The following is a 21,940-nucleotide window of genomic DNA, read 5'->3' as shown; positions in this document are numbered from 1 at the left end:
GTCGTCTCATGCTGCTTCCTTAATTCCCTCACATATTAATTGTCCCCCCAACAACGTGACCAAACCGGAAACAAAACATATATTCCCCACTCAATTGACATGGGTTTGTAACAAAAATAAAGTCAACATAAACTTGCATGAATTAACCCAAGGAATCACATTTTTAATCACATTATGTGTACAATATGAACTTATCTTTATGCATTTTATTTATTTATTCTCACCAACTATGACATTATATATCAAATATACATGTTGCTTCTGTCAGCAGCTACACTGACATTGATGTGTCTCTGACAACTGAACACATTTTTATAACTTATAACAAAATGTGTTTATACAGTAACCTGCTCACATGAGTCACATTACAGCAGGGGTGTCAAACTCATTTTAGCTCAGGGGCCGCATGGAGGAAAATCTATTTCCACATGTACCGGATGGGTAAAATCATGGAATGATAACTTAAAAATACGACTACGACAACTTCAGATTGTTTTCTTTATTTTACTTCGGCCCAAAATAGAACAAGCACATTCTGAAAAAGTACATATCACAAATAATCCTCTGGACAAAACACTTCAAGTTAGTTGAACAATTAGAGGTAAAACATGGTGCATTTTCAAAAACACCTTTTAGAACAAAATGAATTTAGACTTAATCTCAGTGTTTCTATTAAACTTTAAGTCACAACTCATCTAGGATTGAACAAAAAAACTTAATAAAGCATGAATAAAAACTATTCTATGTATCAACTACCTCCTTTGTCATTTCCACATTTTAAGTGGGGTTGCTGATTGGTTATTTTACTCCTGTTTTACATTGGGTGGAGGGGGAGGAGTCACAGCCCCGTTTTACCGGGTACCTCTTGCTTGGTATACTTGCTCGCCCCCATATAAACTATTTGCTTGCCTAACAGAATTGCTATTGCGACATCCAGTGGACACAATTAGAACAGCAGTTTCTTTCATTAAAAATGCAGCTGAATTTTACTCTTCGCACACTCATCTCGCGGGCCGGATTGAACCTGTTATGCCCGAATGTCGAGGGAGGTTGGGGTTGGGTTGTGGGTGTTGGGGGTTAATTGTTCATATGTCTCTGATTTGCACATCAATCAGTCTGAGGAGTAAAAGTTGGCACTTTGTTATGCAAACAGTTACCCAGCATCACTTATGCATCAACGTCAGTTTTGATACATCTCAACTTTGCAGTGAAAAAGGGTGTAGTGCAGGTTTTTGAGCGTGCACAAACTTGACACATGAGGCCCCAGGTCCCTGGACTGAAGAAGGAGTAACCAAGCACTTGAAGCATCATCTATCTTACTGTTCAGGAAGGTTTCAGATACAGAGAAGACATGGGGTCATGAGTAGATAAGATTATGCTTCAACTAATCCAAGTTTGTACGAATACCTCAGATATTTGTGAAAGAAGCAGTGAGGAGGTCCTGGGTAGGGTGGATGTCACCACATATGAGCAACATACCACAAACTAAACAGCTAATTGGTTATTTTCCCTTGTGTGTTTTTATGTGTTTTACTGCGGCTGCTTTATGTCTGAACTTTTTACAGCACACTGAACAACTAAATGGTTTTTCTCCTGTGTGTGTTCTCATGTGTTTAGTCAAATCGCTCTTATCAGAAAAGCTTTTGCCACAAACTGAACAACTAAATGTTTTTTCTCCTGTGTGTGTTCTCATGTGCTTAGTCAAAGAGGTACTGTGAGAAAAGCGTTTGCCACAAACTGAACAATTAAATGGTTTTTCACCTGTGTGTGTTCTCATGTGTTCAGTCAAACCACGATTTCGAAAAAAGCTTTTGCCACAAACTGAGCAACTGAATGTTTTTTCTCCTGTGTGTGTTCTCATGTGTTTAGTCAAATTGCTCTTAACAGAAAAGCTTTTGCCACAAAATGAACACTTCAATGTTTTTTCACCTGTGTGTGTTCTCATGTGGTAAGTCAAATCGATATTTCGAGAAAAGCTTTTGCCACACACTGAACAACTAAAAGGTTTTTCACCTGTGTGTGTTCTCATGTGTTGAGTCAAATTGCTCTTACCAGAAAAGCTTCTGCCACAAACTGAACACTTAAATGGTTTTTCACCTGTGTGTGTTCTCATGTGTTGAGTCAACTTGCTCTTACCAGAAAAGCTTTTGCCACAAACTGAACAATTAAAAGGTTTTTCTCCTGTGTGTGTTCTCATGTGATAAAATAATTGGCTGTTTTTAGTAAAACTTTCAGCACAAACCGAGCAGCTCAAACATGTTTTACCTCTCTTCTTTGTAGAGCATTCAGAGTGTTTGTTGTCAGTGTGAGTCCTCATATCACCTTCACAGTCTTTATCGCTGCTCAAAGGTTCTTCAACCTCGTCTTCAGCCTTACTATCTGATAGTGGAGCTAAGAGGTTGTCTACTTGTGGTTTCTCTTCATCACCTTCAGTCTTCACAGAGAGAATACTCAGTGGAAACTTGGTGTCATCAGCTTCGTCTCGTCCTAGAAGACACTCTCCCTCCTGAGTGATGCAGAGTTCCTCCTCTTCCTTTTTAATGCAGGGTGGTTGTGGAGTCTCCTGCTTCAAAGTGGAGCTCCCCCCTAACTGAGGGGAAACTTCTTCTGGATTATCGATCATCTGATGGACGTCTGCAAGACACAAACAACAAAAACACACTTTCTTCTATGTACTGTATGTGTGTGTAGTAGGGTTGTACAGTATACTGCTACTAATAAAGTATAGTGGTACTAATCAATTGAAATCGGTACTATAGCACCTTTGAAAAGTACCGTTATCGTTCTTTCATCTGAATGCTGCTGTGAGGCGGTGACTACCTCCAGGGCCCATGTTGTGTCGGGGGTAACACTGGGTCCATAAAGCTCCGCTCTTTGGTCGGAAGGACGAGGCCGTCGATTAGTTACAACTTGCTCACTTTATTTATTATTTCCACAGGGCACAACCGGACATCCACCATGCTATTAACACTCCTGCACATGCTACCACTACCTCTCCTTACTCGCCCGCTCACTCACTGACGTCACTCAGACAACACGTTGACATTCTCACAAACACACATACTACTCTCATAAGTTAACCAGCTCCCCTGCTGTGCACATGTACAAAACCCAAAACCTATGAAGTTGTCACGTTGTGTAAATGGTAAATAAAAAGAGAATACAATGATTTGCAAATCCTTTTCAACTTATATTCAATTGAATAGACTGCAAAGACAAAATATTTCATGTCCGAACTGAGAAAATATTTTGTTTTGCAAATAATCAATAACTCAGAATTTAATGGCAGCAACACATTGCAAACAAGTTGGTATGGGGGCATTTTTACCACTGTGTTACATGGCCTTTCCTTTTAACAACACTCAGTGTTTCATGGCCATTCATTTAGTGCCTTGCCAGAATGATGGATCAATGTTTACATGACTTGTCATAGACTCAGAAAAGTTCAGCTAGAATCACAGAAAGTAGAAAACATCTGCTTCCATGGACATTAGGATACTACAAACTAACAGTGGGGAAAAGTCAATATTGAAATACATCGCAAAACTAAAAAAGATAATATATATCTCAAATAAGTCTGTAGTTAAGAAGTAGATAACTTTTTTAGATATTAAATGCAAGAAATTGGATCCACTTTCTGTACAATTGCAATGATCATTTTATTTACTTTGTTTTTGACACAATTTGTCCAATAAATAATAACTATCAACAAGTATACATTTATACAACATTCATTTTAAGCAGTTTTTTGAATTTTTCAGTGACTTTGTAAAAATGTCAGTAAAACTCCATGTCACAATATTACAATAGACTATTGTATCGTGACTCAAGTACCGTGATACATAGTTTATCATGAAGTCCTTTCCAATACCTCGTCTAGGGCTGGACAATTATGGCAAAACATAATTTAATATTTCGAGGGATTTTGGAATCACGATAAATAACTACTGGTAAATTATTTATTACTTTGAAAATGTAAAAATAGTATCACCAAAACTAAATTTTAAACATACTCTAAAAGAACAACCAGATATACATTAGTAACAAATTAATAACACATAAATTAAAAATCATAGTAACAATAAATGAAAATGACTATAGCAATATGATAAACTAATCTAATTCGGGTTTTCTGTTTAAATTTTTATTAATTCCTTTTCTTGAATATTCGTGTCACACCTTGGTGAAAGTTGTCTTTTCGAATTTGGGGCTTTGTTTAATTTCAGGCACATTTTTAACATAAACTATCTGTTATTAAAACATATCATACCATACCACCACCAAAGGAATTCAGTACCGTATTTTCCGCACTATTAGCCGCACCTAAAAACCACAAATTTACTCAAAAGCTGACAGTGCGGCTTATAACCCGGTGCGCTTTATATATGGATTAATATTAAGATTCATTTTCATAAAGTTTCGGTCTCGCAACTACGGTAAACAGCCGCCATCTTTTTTCCCCGTAGAAGAGGAAGTGCTTCTTCTTCTACGCAAGCAACCGCCAAGGTAAGCACCCGCCCCCAGAGAAGAGGAAGCGCTTCTTCTTCTACTGTAAGCAACCACCCGCCCGCGTAGAAGAAGAAGCGCGCGGATATTACGTTTAATTTCCTTTGTGTGTTTACATCTGTAAAGACCACAAAATGGCTCCTACTAAGCGACAGGTTTCCGGTTCATGAAAAGACGCAATCTCTCCATCCGCACACGGACTACTATTTCACAGCAACTGCCTAAAGACTTTCAAGAAAAGCTGGCTACTTTCCGTGCATATTGTAAAAACAAGATAGCTGAAAAAAAGATCCGGCCAGAGAACATTATCAACATGGACGAGGTTCCACTGACTTTTGATATTCCTGTGAACCGCACTGTGGATACAACGGGAGCACGTACGGTGAATATTCGCACCACAGGGAATGAGAAGTCATCCTTCACTGTGGTTCTAGCTTGCCATGCTAATGGCCAGAAACTTCCACCCATGGTGATATTCAAAAGGAAGACCTTGCCAAAAGAGACCTTTCCAGCCGGCGTCATCATAAAAGCTAACTCGAAGGGATGGATGAAGAAAAGATGAGCGAGTGGTTAAGGTAAGTTTACGCGAAGAGGCCGGGTGGCTTTTTTCACGCAGCTCTGTCCATGTTGATATACGACTCCATGCGCGCCCACATCACGCTGGTTTTTAATATATTATTAAAGTTTGACTGACCTATCTGACTGTTTTTTTGACATTCCTTTAGCGCAGTTAGATGCGGCTTACAACACGGGGCGGCTTATAGGTGGACAAAGTTTTGAAATATGCCGTTCATTGAAGGCGCGGCTTATAACCCAGGGCGCCTTATGGTGCGGAAAATACGGTACAACTTTTTTTTAGAAAAACACGAATACAAAAATTTGAAATAAATACAAATATTTAAAGAGGCTCAGATGTTTGTAACTTAGACTTAGACTTATTTTTATTGTCATTCAAATTTGAACTTTACAGTACAACAAAAACACTACCAGCTATCTTATTTTACCATTAGTGTTTGAACAAAGCATACATTTTTTATTTTCTTGTTCTTTATTACCTCCAATCCTCTGCACGTTGATGTAGACATGTGGTCCAGTCTTCTCTTCACATCTCTTACTCTTCCCCAACATCTCTTCTTTCACATCATTCTTTTCTTTACACAAGCGCTTGTTTTGCTCTTCCACTTTCTTCATTTGACTTTTGCATTCTTTCATCTCCTCTGATGTGAACTCCACTGCCTTCTTCAAGCTAACAATCATGGCGGCTCTTTCTTTACATTCTTCAACAAGGTCGGCTCATTTACACTTTAAGGGCTTGAAATAGTTTTCAAATGACAAAACTTCAAGTCACTCACCTTCATCTTTCGTCTTTATCTCCGTTGGTGATTTGCTGGAAGTTGATTCTCTTTCATGTTCTCTTTTAGCGGACGTCGCCATCTTAGCATAGCAGTAGTCGTCCATCTTCTATCACGTCTTCAATCTTCACTTCACATATCGCTCCAAACTCAATGCACGTTTCGTGGCTTTGGAAAATACCAATTGAGATATTTGTTGCTATATTTGCTGTGAATCATATGACTTTAAGATCGTGAATTCGAAGAATCTCCGAACAACCATAGCATGCGGTCTTCCTCTTTTTGCTTCCCTTCAAGTACATTTGCGCATGCGCTAGAATCCCGCCACTTCCGTTTCCTACTCCACAGCAGTGTTTTTTTCAAAATAAACGCATTTTAATCTTGTTTTAAAACTGGTTGGCAAAAGTATCTAACATCAAATAATGGACAACTACTGTTTGAAAATAAAATATATATATATACAAGCACGTGCACAGACTTTTTCCATGGCTGTTGTTCAAACCAGAAAAAGGGCAAACATTGAAGAAAAAAAAATCATACATTTTAAACACTACAAGAAATACAGAAATATTTTTTCAATCCACTTAGTTGTTTTAGTTAAAAACCTTTAGAAAGTCAAATGATTACTCTGAATAAAGAAGAAAAGCACTAAGAGTGTAGATCTCCACCAGGACCAATCCTATTGTTCACGTGCTACTAAATTGTGTGCCATCTCATGTGTATCGTGTGCTGGTATGACAATAAACTTCCATGAATCCTGTCAAACACCAGACAGTTAGTAATATGGTTTCACATAAAAATGTTGGTGAAACTGCTCATTTCTACCTAGCGATAGGTGGCTCTAACTGTAGTGCTAATCACTCACCAGCAGAAAGCCCTCATCACACTGCTAATCAATAACTACCATCTTAGGCACTTAACATCACTCATCGCCAGTTAACAGCTATCATGCTAAATGTCAACTATCTTAAATGCAAACATGAAAACAAGACACATTAACGGCTTTCCCCATTACAAACATCATAACACAATCTAAACTTATTTAAACACATTACTGTCTGAGCATATAAGATATTCAATTGTGTTACATCACAATTTATTATATTGAAATTAGCCATGTGATTAAGATGGGCACGGTCTGACCAATCACAAGTCAGTAGGAGCTGCTTTGTTCTCGTGTTTGGAGAAAGCGGAAGAGCGATTGTCAGCCTGACATTGATGTGTCTCTGAGAACTGAATACATTTTTATAACTTATAACAAAATGTGTTTATACAGTAACCTGCTCACATGAGTCACATTACAGCAGGGGTGTCAAACTCATTTTAGCTCAGGGGCCACATGGAGGAAAATCTATTTCCACGTGGGCGGGACGGGTAAAATCATGGCATGATAACTTAAAAATATGACTATGACAACTTCAGAGTACTTTCTTTATTTTACTTTGGCCAAAAATAGAACGAGCACATTCTGAAAATTTACATATCACAAATAATCCTCTTGACAAAACACTTTTATTATAGTTATGGTAGTTAAAAATGTAGAGGGAAAAAATGGCGCATTTTCAAAAACACCTTAAAAAACACAATGAATTTAGACTTAATCTCAGTGTTTCTATTAAACTTTAAGTTCCAACCCATCTAGGATTGAACAAAAAACAAAATAAAGCATGAATACCGTAATTTCCGGACTATAAGGCGCACCTGACTATAAGCCGCACCAGCTAAATTTAGGGGAAAATACAGATTGCTCCATATATAAGCTGCAGGCGTTTTGATGTGTAATTACCGTAGTATATAGGGGTTCCTGCTACCACGGAGGGGATTGTCGGGACAGAGATGACTGTTTGGGAACGCAAAGCGTCTCATTTATTAACAATAAATCTTTCAATCATTCAATCAAACTTTCACATCTTTGACATGGCGAACAGCATTCGTGCAGAGTACAAATAATACAACGGTGCAAGGTAATACAAAGTGCTCGCCTGTAACACGGCAGTAAAAGTGCAGTCCCGCAGCCGTTTACGTTATCAAAATAACCAGCCTACTACCGGTATATGAAAAGTCAGTCTTTAATCATTGTGTCATCGTCTTCCTCCTGCGTACTAAAACCACCGAAATCCTCTTCGTCTGTGTCGGAGAAGAACAGGTCCAAAATGGCGTCGTCAGCCACTCCCTCTCCTTTGTTCTCGCTCTCAAAACCTTCCTCTTCGTCAGTGGAATCAACGGCTCCGGCTTCGTCAGCCGTTACGCCGTCCTCTTCATCATTACGACGCAGCAGTCCAGCTTTTCGAAAGCCGTTGATGATCGTGGATGTTTTCACACTTTTCCATGCCGTCAGGATCCACTGGCAGACTTGAGCAAAAGTTGCTTTTCGCATGCGACCAGTTTTGGTGAATGATTTCCAGAGGTGTGGACTCGAGTCACATGACTTGGACTCGAGTCAGACTCGAGTCATGAATTTGATGACTTTAGACTCGACTTGACAAAATGTAAAGAGACTTGCAACTCGACTTAGACTTTAACATCAATGACTTGTGACTTCACTTGGACTTGAGCCTTTTGACTTGACATGACTTGCCACTTTCCCCAAAATCCAAATCTTAAAAAGTTATTTGGGAGCGCTCCGTATTTTTCATTTTCTTCGTCTGTGTCTCTCAGCGTGTTGTTCCTGTCAGCTGGTGTGCTGTCAGTACAACAGCCAATCAAATTAGATATACGTTATTTTCATCACGCAGCATTCATCCAATCAAATTGCAGTACAACCACTGAACAAGAGTTGTCAAACAACGTGCCAGTGATAAACAATTATGCCAAAGTTGGTTTCGTTCGGGTATAAAAACTACGACTTGGTCAACAAAAAACGAATTGCCGTATGCAAATCACGCAGTTCGAATATTACAGACGGAGACGCAACAACTTCCAACTTCGTTCGACATTAGAAGTTGCACAAAGAAGGGTAAGTTTTGAATGTAAGATAACGTTTATTGGCTATGTAACGTGACTTTTATTTGCTGTGTAGTTAAATCAGTGAGGCTGCAAACTCACTGCTAACGTTATAGCCATAGACATCTTATAAGTAGACGCAGCATGGAGCGCTACTGCCTACTGGCGCAGACGAGGCGTGGGGCCGCCATCTTGGAGTGGTGATCCGCTCCACTCAGTGCAATTCATTTGGCAGGAGCAATGAACTGTCAGCGCATTTAATTCATCTTACCTCACTGAATACCACTGATTTTCACCCCCCTTTTTTGTCATACGTGTAGCTATGATAAAGGACACATGTTTTATTATTCATAGTTTGCTTAACAGTCATAGAATATTCTTATATGCTATAAGTGACCAGACGTCCCAGATCAAAACTGGGAATATAATCCCAGAGAAGGGGGAAAAAAACGGTAAACTATTTTTAAGTTGAAGAAACAATATGATTAGGTTATATATACATGCGTATATCCTACATAAACAATGTATGAATACATGAGATATCTATATATCTTAGGGACCTAGAGACTGTATCTCTGTTGCTTCAGTAGCAGAGAGTTTATTCTGTCTTGACACTTTGTATTGATATTTTCTATTACATTCTTCCCTTAAATGATAATGTTTGCAGTGATTGTTTTATATGTATTATTTTATGTAAGTCGCTTTGGATAAAAGCGTCTGCCAAATACTTAAACATATATAAACACATGAAAGTCCTCATATCAGCTAAAACCACCAATCTGTTTCACTGGATTCAGAATAAAACCAAATTGTGTCTTACCCAACAATGTTAGTATTTGAATATTGTTACTTGAAGACTTATTCCTGGTTACAATTATACTGTTAAGAAAGTATTGTCTTATACTTTGCCTAAAATGAGAATGCATCATAATCAGTGGCAGCTGGTGAATTTTGTTTTAGGTGGGGCTGAAAGTTTGTAAACCAAACCCCTGTAGGGGCGTCATCCTCCCCCAGAAGATTTCTTTGTGATTTTCACATACAAATATTGAAGATCTTTGATCCTTCTCAACTCTGTGGTAATATTATTTTCATAAGATACAACCAATAGTACGTTAATGTTAAATCTTACTTGTGAAAAGTAATCCCCCGATTCCTATTTTCAACAGTCCGCTCATTTGAGCAGGAAAACGCTGAACACCATCTTTGTTTTCTACCTGTCAACTGTCAGTTTAGGCTGCTCGCCGGCTCCTCATCACCACTTCAAGATGGCGGCCAAATTGCTCACGTCACAGCAACCAATGCTGCGTCTACTTATAAGATGTCTATGGTTATAACGTCATTGCAAACACGGCAATCTGTTGCGTCCACTGCAGTTTGCTACCTTATTCATACTTTTTGTCAAGTGATTTTTTTTTTAAGCAGGGTTGCATGAGGTACCTACACATAACGTTACGTTAGACAATGTATCACACACAGTAACGTAACGTTAGTCAATGCATCACACACAGTAACGTAACGTTAGTCAATGTATCACACACAGTAACGTAACGTTAGTCAATGTATCACACACAGTAACATTACGTTAGTCAATGTATCACACAGTAACGTAACGTTAGACGGTGGTCAGCAGCACCGCGTATTTTAGCCACCTACAAAAAGACAAACATAGTCAAATAAAGGTCAGTTAAAATGTATACTATATTAAGAATATGTGTACATATTGCATAGGGTCCTGACATCTAAAAAGTACAACTCTGTTCATTGTTATGTTCATATATTTGTTATGTTTTTCATGTGTACGCACACATAAACACACATACAGTATGAGATGAGATCAATGAGACAAGGTAAGAACAGGATAGAAACTGCTGTGGAACTAGTTACAATGCAATATGCCATGGAAATACAATGTTAACACTTTTGTGCAAATAACTTGTTTTTTTCAAATGTGTTTATTCTGTAAAGGAATGAGTTACATGTTTAAAATGACTGGTTAATAGTGCTATTTTGAAGTGCAATGTCAGCACTATCTTTTTCCCTGCAATTTCAAATGCACTTGTTTTAATAAATAAATACAGCATTTTAAAAGCATACACAATCTGTGTAAATATATTAGTCTGTGGTTAAACGACTTGAAAGGACTCGAAACTCAAAATGCAGGACTTGGGACTTGACTTGAGACTTTCCAGTCTTGACTTTGGACTTGACTCCGACTTGCCCTGTCTTGACTCGGGACTTGATTCGGACTTGAGGGCAAAGACTTGAGACTTACTTGTGACTTGCAAAGCAATGACTTGGTCCCACCTCTGATGATTTCTCACCGTTAGTCATCCATGCCTCCCACTGAACTCGTAGTGCCACTTTAAAAGCACGATTCACACTGATGTCCAGTGGCTGCAAATGCTTCGTTGTGCCCCCAGGAATCACAGCTGGAATAGAGTTTGTGCTCTTGATGGCTGCTTTCACAGAATCTGTTATATGGGCCCTCATGCTGTCCAAAACGAGCAGTGCTTTTTTTTTGCGAAAAAATCCCCCAGGTCGCTTGCCATAGCACTCATTCAGCCATTCCTTCATAACGCTTTCCATCATCCACCCTTTCTGGTTGACTTTTACGGAGATGTCTTTCGGGAATTTTTCATTTGGCATAGTAATCCGTTTAAAAATCACCATCGGTGGAAGCTTTAGTCCGGATGCTGTGCAGCCCAGAACCCAAGTGAAATGTGTTCTCTCATGGCCAGTTGTTCTCAGTGTGATGGACGATTCACCTTTTTTGTTAACAGTCCCTGTGAGAGGCAAGTCAAAGGACAGAGGCACTTCATCCATGTTTATTATCTCGTCCGGTCCGATGGAATATTCGTCTATCTTTCTTTGTGTGAATTCGCGGAAGTTTGTTATTTTCTCCTTGTGGTCGGGAGGGAGTTGCTGACTCAGAGTCGTCCGTGCCCTAGTGGACAGTCCTTTTCGTCTCATAAATCTGAGACACCATGATGGTCCACCTCTAAAATCTTCAATATTCATTTCTTTGGCGGTTGTTTGGGCTTTCAGTCGGATCTGCACGGTGGAAACACCCCGGCCGTCTGCTATCTGTGTGTTCACCCAGTCCTCAAGAAAGTTTTCAAGTTCCGGCCATCTGCTTTTATTACCTCTGAAGGATTGTTTTGTCTTTTTGCATTGAATCAGTTCTTCATGCTGCCGTCTCCAACGTCTCACCATTGATTCATTGATGTCAAGGGTACGTGCAGCAGCTCTATTTCCTTCTTTGACAGCCAGATCGATTACCTTTAACTTAAAAGCAGCATCATATGCACTTCTCCGTATGTTTCCCATATTGAGGGTGTTTGCATGAACACTTCATTCGCGCAAACTGTCGCTGACGCTCTCCTACTCTTTGTTTTGCTCTCGTTACCTGGCGCCAGATGTCTGCCTCGGTCTCGCGCATCCTCGGTAGTGCGCGCCCCTGGTTACCGTAAGCCGCACCGTTGTATAAGCCGCAGGGACCAGAACGAGGGGAAAAAGTAGCGGCTTATAGTCCGGAAATTACGGTAAAAACTATTCTATGTATCAACTACCTCATTTGTCATTTCCACATATTAATCCTGTGCTAACTCAACAAACCATACAAACTGAGGTAGAAACTATTCAAGAGTGTTGAGTTACTTCCTGTCTTCTAGACATAATGTGTATTGATAGAAAAATAAAAGCTGTGCAATGTGTGAACAATTTCAACAAAGCACAAATAAAAAGTTCAAAGACTGACAGTATTGCAGTAAATCACACACTGTTCACTTTCTTTACATTTGCACAAAAGACAATCATTTTCACAGAACTATATCAGTGTGCAGTGTCTCATGCTGCATTTTAAGTGGGGTTACTGATTGCTTATTTTACTCCTGTTTTACGTTGGGTGGAGGGGGAGGAGTCACAGCCCCGCTTTACCGTGTACCTCTTGCTTGGTATACTTGCTATGCAATTTGCTTGCCTAACAGAATTGGTTTTGCGACATCCAGCGGACACATTTAGAACTCATCTCACGGGCCGGATTGAACCTGTTAGGGAGGTGGGGGTTGGGTTGTGGGTGTTGGGGGTTAATTGTTCATATGTCTCTGATTTGCACATCAATCAGTCTGAGGAGTAAAAGTTGGCTCTTAGTTATGTAAACAGTTACCAAGCATCCCAAAGTCAGTTTTGATACATCTCAACTTTGCAGTGAAAAAGGGTGTAGTGCAGGTTTTTGAGCGTGCACAAACTTGACACATGAGGCCCCAGGTCCCTGGACTGAAGAAGGAGTAACCAAGCACTTGAAGCATCGTCTATCTTACTGTTCAGGAAAGTTTCAGATACAGAGAAGACATGGGGTCATGAGTGGATAAGATTATGCTCCAAATAATCCAAGTTTGTAAGAATACCTCAGATATTTGTGAAAGAAGCAGTGAGGAGGTCCTGGGTAGGGTGGATGTCACCACATATGAGCAACATACCACAAACTAAACAGCTAATTGGTTATTTTCCCTTGTGTGTTCTTATGTGTTTTACTGTGTCTGCATTATGTGGGAACCTTTTACAGCACACTGAACAACTAAATGGTTTTTCTCCAGTGTGTGTTCTCGTGTAGACACAAAAAACTGTTTTGATGAAAGTTTTTACCACAAACTGAACAATTAAATTGTCTTAGTCCAGTGTGTGTTCTCATGTGTCGAGTCAATATTCTCTTAACAGAAAAGCTTTTGCCACAAACTGAACACTTACATGGTTTTTAATCTCGGTGTGTACTCATGTGTTTAATCAAACTGCACTTAACAGAAAAGCCTTTGCTACAAACTGAACAACTAAATGGTTTTTCACCAGTGTGTGTTCTCATGTGTTGAGTCAAATGTCTCTTAACAGAACAGCTTTTACCACAAACTGAACAATTAAATGGTTTTTCACCTGTGTGTGTTCTCATGTGTTGAGTCAAATTGCTATTTAGAGAAAAGCTGTTGCCACAAACTGAACACTCAAATGTTTTTTCACCTGTGTGTGTTCTCATGTGTTGAGTCAAATTGCTATTTTGAGAAAAGCTGTTGCCACAAACTGAACAATTAAATGTTTTTTCACCTGTGTGTGTTCTCATGTGTTGAGTCAAATTGCTATTTTTAGAAAAGCTGTTGCCACAGACTGAACAATTAAATGGTTTTTCACCTGTGTGTGTTCTCATGTGTTGAGTCAAAGAGCTATTTTGAGAAAAGCTGTTGCCACAAACTGAACACTTAAATGGTTTTTCACCTGTGTGTGTTCTTATGTGTTCAGTCAAATGGCTCTTTTTAGTAAAACGTTGACCACAAACTGAGCAGCTCAAACATGTTTTACCTCTCTTCTTTGTAGAGCATTCAGAGTGTTTGTTGTCAGTGTGAGTCCTCATATCACCTTCACAGTCTGTGTCGCTGCTCAAAGGTTCTTCAACCTCGTCTTCAGCCTCACTATCTGATAGTGGAGCTAAGAGGTTGTCTACTTGTGGTTTCTCTTCATCATCTTCAGTCTTCACAGAGAGAATACTCAGTGGAAACTTGGTGTAATCAGCTTCCTCTCGTCCTAGAAGACACTCTCCCTCCTGAGTGATGCAGAGTTCCTCCTCTTCCTTTTTAATGCAGGGTGGTTGTGGAGTCTCCTGCTTCAAAGTGGAGCTCCCCCCTAACTGAGGGGAAACTTCTTCTGGATTACCGATCAGCTGCTGGACGTCTGCAAGACACAAACAACAAAAACACACTTTCTTCTATGTACTGTATGTGTGTGTAGTAGGGTTGTACAGTATACTGCTACTAATAAAGTATCCTGGTACTAATCAATTGAAATCGGTACTACTCGGCCGTCGATTAGTTACAACTTGGTCACTTTAATTATTATTTCCACAGGGCACAACCAGACATCCACCAGTGTTTCCCACACATTAATTTATTTGTGGCGGCCCGCCACGAAAGAATTACGTCCGCCACAAATGGATTTTTCGGCTTTTGACTCGCTCGACCGCTCATAAAAGCAATGGGACTGTCTGTGAATGTTGCTTGTAGTTACAACTCCGGTGCAGTAGGTGGCAGTAGCCTACTATGCATTGTAACTCCGCCAATAGCACTTAATTCACCTGGTGGGCCAGAAGAAGAAGAAGAAGAAGAAGAAGAAGAAGACGAAGACGAAGAAGACGAAGACGGACGGACGGGATCAAAATACGAGGGTAATATAGGTTATAGGTAGATAGGTTATAGCTGCATCGCTCGCGGCTCGTCATATATTTAACGTTAATCCGCGATTTCACCGAGCGTTTCACTGACGGTGAGCAGCCTGACGCTGCTTCATTAACACCGCCGCTGTTTGACTCGGGTCGGGGGCAGACGCACGTAATAACAATCACCTGTTTTCATACCGACGAGCTAACGTGTCCAGGTTATAACCCTGTTGTCAATAAACACACGTAGAGACGGTGCTTCAGATACTAATTAATACTGAAGCTAAATTGTCCACTGTCCACTGCAGCATGTGAATGCAATGAAAAGAATAAAATCTGAGCCAACCAGCTGTTAAAATGTTGTCCAGGTTAATGTTTTGGCCATTAAAGGCCCTTCATTTCAAGATTTCAACTGTGATCGGGCTTTAAACATATGGCTGACCTGTTCAGATGGATGTAACTGCTACTGGTCAAATAATGTGAAATAGCATTTAATTTTACATGTATGCAATGCCATTTAAATGTAATTATAGATAATAATAATAATAATAATAAATACTGTGTAGTGTTGTAAATAGTCAACGGGAAGGATTTTAGTAAGATATTATCCATGAGCACTACACAGCCCAAAAAAAACCTAGGCAGGACAAGTAAAAATATTGGGGCAAGTAGATTTGAGTAGTCAGGCAAGTAGAAAAAAACCTTAACGTTGAACCCTGCATGTGTTGAGCTGCTGCCGCTTAAGGTTAGACGGCACTGTACATAGAGCGCTTCTGCTCGTTAGTAATAAATTCTAATGTTGGATGTTCACGACCTGTTCAGCAGCAGCAGGAGGAGGAGGAGGAGGAGGAGGACGTTGACTGACTGTGGCAGGACACCTCTGCCTCTGTTTCACATCATGTTGCTGGTAAATAATATGGTTGTAGTAGTAGGCTAAAGTTAAATTATTTAGTATTCACTAATTAAAGGGGCAGAGCTTTAAGAGACATTTTAGCTTTTATACTTTATAAGATATATTTTTTGTAAGAACCACAATTAATAAATATTTGGCCCCCCCCCCCACCACCACAAATAGATGCCTGTCCTGTGGGAAACACTGATTATCATTAAACACCTTTAACTTGTTAACAAAAACATATATTTCATAAATAAGTAAATATAAATTATATATATGAATGAGGTAGATCCCCACGACTTGATCAATTGAAAAGTAGCTCGCCTGCAGAAAAACTGTGAGCACCCCTGGTATACAGGTTTTGACCGAGGACAGCAGCATGGACATATCATATGCTATGAGTGCATTAATGTCACTGTATATTGTTTTTGCTGTCCAGTACCCAAAGGAACTGAGAAAAACTCTTATTTTCATTGAAAGATTTGTGTTGGGGATCAAGGACCACAGTGTTGTACCCATTTCAGTGAAGAGACTATACAACTGTGTCGGAAGTGGGGAGTAGTGAGTAGATGTGTTGCAGCATGGGATTTCATGCTTTATGTTCTTGTTAATGGTCAAATTCCTGCTGCTGCCCTTTGTTTGTACATATTGATAAAAAAAAATATCCCTTATTTAATACATATTTGGGACCAATACATTTTGTTTGATTTTGGCATAGTGACGTCTCTAGATTTCCATTATTGTTACAATACGTAACATTTTGAGTACTTATTACATAACACTGAAAAGTATTTCAACAATATTTAAATCAATGTGAAAACTTTGTGGGATTCCCTCACTTTCTCATGATTCTGTTCCACTGTCACAATTAGTACATACAGTATGTACACTGATTCTTCTCATTGGACCATGCATTATTTTTTTGTTTGTACAATAAGGCGCAGTAAATGCAGTAAGTGCACCTTGGATTGATTGAACTAAAACTATTTTGTGTCTCTTTCTGCCATGTCACCATTGCTGGAGATTTATTTACACAAATTCACCTACTAAGGACAGCATGATGTGTCTGGCCTGTCATGTTGCTGATTCCACTGGACCTATGCTGACTTTTGACCTGTTCTCCCCTGGGACCTACACAGCCTCTCCTGTTTTGTTGGACTATCTTTAAATAAATGTTTTTCTCATTAAAATGTTTTGAATGTTTGTTCAATGTCAACATGATAAATGACCACAATATAATATGAACTAAACTGATCTGTAGAATACAATATGGTTCTTTATAGAACCCTCAGAAGACAAGACGGTTATCGGTGAAAACCTTTGAAAAGGGATGTTTTTAGAACCCCCTGTGTCAGGTCTAGATGAAACCCTTGAAATATGAAAGAGTTCTTAGTGGAACTCCCTGTGTGGGTTCTAGATGAAACCCTTGAAATACGAAAGGGTTCTTAGTGGAACTCCCTGCGTGGGTTCTAGATGAAACCCTTGAAATACAAAAGGGTTCTTAGTGGAATTCCCTGTGTGGGTTCTAGATGAAACCCTTGAAACATGAAAGGGTTCTTAGTGGAACTCCCTGCATGGGTTCTAGATGAAACCCTTGACAAACAAAAGGGTTCTTAGTGGAACTCCCTGTGTGGGTTCTAGATGAAACCCTTGAAACATGAAAGGGTTCTTAATGGAACTCCCTGCATGGGTTTTAGATGAAACCCTTGACAAACGAAAGGGTTCTTAGTGGAACTCCCTGTGTGGGTTCTAGATTAAACCCTTGAAATACAAAAGGGTTCTTAGTGGAACTCCCTGTGTGGGTTCTAGATGAAACCCTTGAAATACAAAAGGGTTCTTAGTGGAACTCCCTGCGTGGGTTCTAGATGAAACCCTTGAAACATGAAAGGGTTCTTAGTGGAACTACCTGCGTGGGTTCTTTGTAGAACCTCTCATGGGGGGTTCTGGGTGGAACCTTACACACACAGTTCTAGGTATAACCCTTCATGTTGGGTTCTAGGTAGAACCCTCCAAAAGGGTTCCAGGTGGAACCTTTATAAAAAGGTTCTACCTGGAGCCAAAAAGGGTTCTCCTATGAGGACGAGCAAAAGAACCTTATATGGTTCTACTTAGCACTTTTATTTCTAAGAGTGTGAGCATACTTGCCAACCCTCCCGGATTTTCCGGGAGACTCCCGAAATTCAGCGCCTGTCCCGAAAACCTCTCGGGACAAATTTTCTCCCGAAAATCTCCTGAAATTCAGGCGGACTCAGGTCCTCCACAATATAAAAAAGCATACCTGCCCAATCACGTCATAACTATAGAATGATGGAGGGCGAGTTCTTGGTTTCTTATGTGGGTTTATTGTTAGGCAGTTTCATTAACGTCCTCCCAGCGCGGCAACAACACACAACAACAGCAGTCACTTTTTTGTATACCGTAAAGCAGTTCGTCTGCCGTAAACAGCAATGTTGTGACACTCTTAAACAGGACAATACTGCCATCTAGTGCATATGTGTGTGTATATATGTAAATAAATGAACACTGAAATTCAAGTATTTATTTTATATATATATATATATATATATATATATATATATATATATATATAATTTAAAAAAAAATAATATATATATATATATATATATATATATATATATATAATTAAATAAATAAATATATATATATATATATATATATATATATATATATATATATATATATATATATATATATATATATATAATTAAATAAATAAATATATATATATATATATATATATATATATATATATATGAAATACTTGGTGAATTCTAGCTGTAAATATACTCCTCCCCTTTTAGCCACGCCCCCAACCACGCCCCCGTCCCACCCCGGCCACGCCCACCCCCTCCCCCCACCTCTCGAAATCGGAGGTCTCAAGGTTGGCAAGTATGAGTGTGAGTGATAAGCAGATCAAGCAATTAGCACCAGAGGTGGGACCAAGTCATTGTTTTGCAAGTCACAAGTAAGTCTCAAGTCTTTGCCCTCAAGTCCGAGTCAAGTCCCGAATCAAGACAGGCAAGCCTCGAGTCAAGTCCAAAGTCAAGACTGGAAAGTCTCAAGTCAAGTCCTAAGTCCTGCATTTTGAGTTTCGAGTCCTTTCAAGTCCTTTTAACCACAGACTAATATATTAACACAGATTGTGTATGCTTTTCAAACGCTGCATTTATTTATTAAAACAAGTGCATTTTAAATTGCAGGAAAGAAAATTGTGCTGACATTGCACTTTATAATAGCACTATTAACCAGTCATTTTAAACATTAACTCATTCCTTTACAGAACAAACACATTAAAAAATAAAGTGTACTTATTTGTACAAAAGTGTTAACATTGAAAAAACATGACATATACGTGAACATAACAAAAAAGTTGTACTTTTTATATGTCAGGGCCCTATGCTGCATTGCATTTGCAAAAGACCAAATTAGCCAAGAGTCTGTCAGTCATTTGTGCACGATGGGGGCGTAGTATTTATTTTACCTTTATTTTACTATTTTTGTCTTTTTTTAGGTGGCTAAAATACGCGGTGCTGCTGACCGCCGTCTAACGTTACGTGTGATATATTGACTAATGTACCCCTGCTTAAAAAAAATCACTGAACAAAAAGTATGAATAAGGTAGTGAACTGCAACAGATTCCCGTGTTTGCAATAACGTTATAACGTTAGCAGTGAGTTTACAGCCTCACTGATTTAACTACACAGCAAATAAAAGTCACGTTACTTAGCCAATAAACGTTATCTTACATTCAAAACGTACCGTTCTTTGTGCAACTTCAAATGCCGGACGAAGTTGGAAGTTGTTGCCTCTCCATCAGTAATTTTCGAACCGCATGTGTTGCATACTGCAAACCGTTTTGTGTTGACCACCTCGTAATTTTTATACCCAAACGAAATTATTTTAGGTATCATTTTTTGTTCACTGGCGTGTGGTTTGGACATGTCTTCTTCGTTGGTTGTCCTGCAATTTGATTGGATGAATGCTGTGTGATGAAAACAAAGTAGATCTAATTTGATTGGCTGTTGTACTGAGACCACACCAGCTGACACACGCAACGCTGATAGACAAGTACACAATGAAAAATACGGAGCGCTCCCGAATAACTTTTTCATCTTTGGGTTTTGGGGAAAGTAGCAAGTCATGTCAAGTCATGTCAATTCAAAAGGCTCAAGTCCAAGTGAAGTCACAAGTCATTGATGTTAAAGTCTAAGTCGAGTTGCAAGTCTTTTTACATTTTGTCAAGTCGAGTTTAAAGTCATCAAATTCATGACTCGAGTCTGACTCGAGTCCAAGTCATGTGACTCGAGTCCACACCTCTGATTAGCACTATTGCTAAGTGCTAAACAAAAAATACAAACTATATTCCATCCAATCTCGATTAATATCACTTTTTATTTAAATGAAGGCAGTTTTTCCGGTGCAGGATACTACTGCGGTAACTTCTGACAAACATTTCCGCCATTTTTGATCGAGCTAACAGGTTCTTTGTTTACATTGTTCAACAAAGTCGGCTAATTTCTATTTTAGGGCTTGGAAATCAAACAGCTTTCAAATGAGGGAACGCAACACACTCACCTTCATCTTTCGTCTTTATCTCCGTTGGTGATTTGCTGGAAGTTGATTCTCTTTCATGTTCTCTTTTAGCGGACGTCGCCATCTTAGCATAGCAGTAGTCGTCCATCTTCTATCACGTCTTCAATCTTCACTTCACATAACACGCCGTCGCTCCACACTCAAAGTCCGTTTGGTGGGCTTAAGAAAAGGCGAATAGTTGAGGTATTTGATGCTATTTTTGAATCTATAAGATCGTAAATGTGAAACTTCTCCGCTTAGTCCGCCATCTTGGACTTCCCGCTTTACCACTGTTCCATGTGTTTGCGCATGCGCCAGAAGTGTGCAACTTCCGATCCACAACTGCACTTTAAAAAATAAAATACCTTTTAAATAACTAGCGGCCCTTTTCATCTTTTCTTACATTTCTGGCTCATAATTGAAGTGCTCCTTGTCGCAAAAACATTTTTGATATCAAAATACTTTAGAGATAGAAATTAAACAAAAATCGACAATGTTGTATTCTGTCTTTTAGTGGGTTCAAGCAAACGGCAAGTTGTTTGACAAAGTAAGTCCTGTGAAAGTGTGAAACTAATACAATAATCAACCAGAGCTTACAATTAGTCTGACATGCAAAAAAGAAAACACATAGATTTCACAAACATATCAGAAGTAATCATACCTCGTTGGCCTCATAAACTCCAAGGGAATAAAGTTGATTTTCAATCCGAGACTCCATTAACGTCTTCCACATCAAACACTTGTCGTCTCATGCTGCTTCCTTAATTCCCTCACATATTAATTGTCCCCCCAACAACGTGACCAAATTATATTCCCCACTCAATTGACATGGGTTTGTAACACAAATAAAGTTAACATAAACTTGCATGAATTAAACCCAAGGAATCACATTTTTAATCACATTATGTGTACAATATGAACTTATCTTTATGCATTGTATTTATTTATTCTCACCAACTATGACATTATATATCAAATATACATGTTGCTTCTGTCAGCAGCTACACTGACATTGATGTGTCTCTGACAACTGAACACATTTTTATAACTTATAACAAAATGTGTTTATACAGTAACCTGCTCACATGAGTCACATTACAGCAGGGGTGTCAAACTCATTTTTAGCTCTGGGGCCGCATGGAGGAAAATCTATTTCCACATGTACCGGATGGGTAAAATCATGGAATGATAACTTAAAAATACGACTACGACAACTTCAGATTGTTTTCTTTATTTTACTTCGGCCCAAAATAGAACAAGCACATTCTGAAAAAGTACATATCACAAATAATCCTCTGGACAAAACACTTCAAGTTAGTTAAACATTTAGAGGTAAAACATGGTGCATTTTCAAAAACACCTTGAAGAACAAAATGAATTTAGACTTAATCTCAGTGTTTCTATTAAACTTTAAGTCACAACTCATCTAGGATTGAACAAAAAAACTAAATAAAG

At 38.9% G+C, this 21,940-nt stretch overlaps 1 protein-coding gene across 1 annotated transcript; it reads right to left on the bottom strand.

Moving 5' to 3' along the window:
- Positions 1-459: 459 nt before the first annotated feature.
- LOC133619847 (uncharacterized) lies at positions 460-20,715 on the bottom strand. The gene is made up of 3 exons (XM_072915417.1): positions 20,489-20,715; positions 13,812-14,516; positions 460-2,181 (listed from the first exon to the last, which is right to left on the bottom strand). The coding sequence occupies exons 1-3, from the start codon at positions 20,592-20,594 to the stop codon at positions 1,502-1,504; spliced, it is 1,491 nt and encodes a 496-aa protein (XP_072771518.1). The 5' UTR covers positions 20,595-20,715; the 3' UTR covers positions 460-1,501.
- Positions 20,716-21,940: the final 1,225 nt, after the last annotated feature.

The sequence above is a fragment of the Nerophis lumbriciformis genome, linkage group LG20 (genome assembly GCF_033978685.3).
Source record: "Nerophis lumbriciformis linkage group LG20, RoL_Nlum_v2.1, whole genome shotgun sequence".
In the NCBI taxonomy this organism is placed as follows: domain Eukaryota; kingdom Metazoa; phylum Chordata; class Actinopteri; order Syngnathiformes; family Syngnathidae; genus Nerophis; species Nerophis lumbriciformis.
The sequence above is the reverse complement of the archived record's forward strand: the minus strand, read 5'-3'. Positions and strand labels throughout refer to the sequence as shown.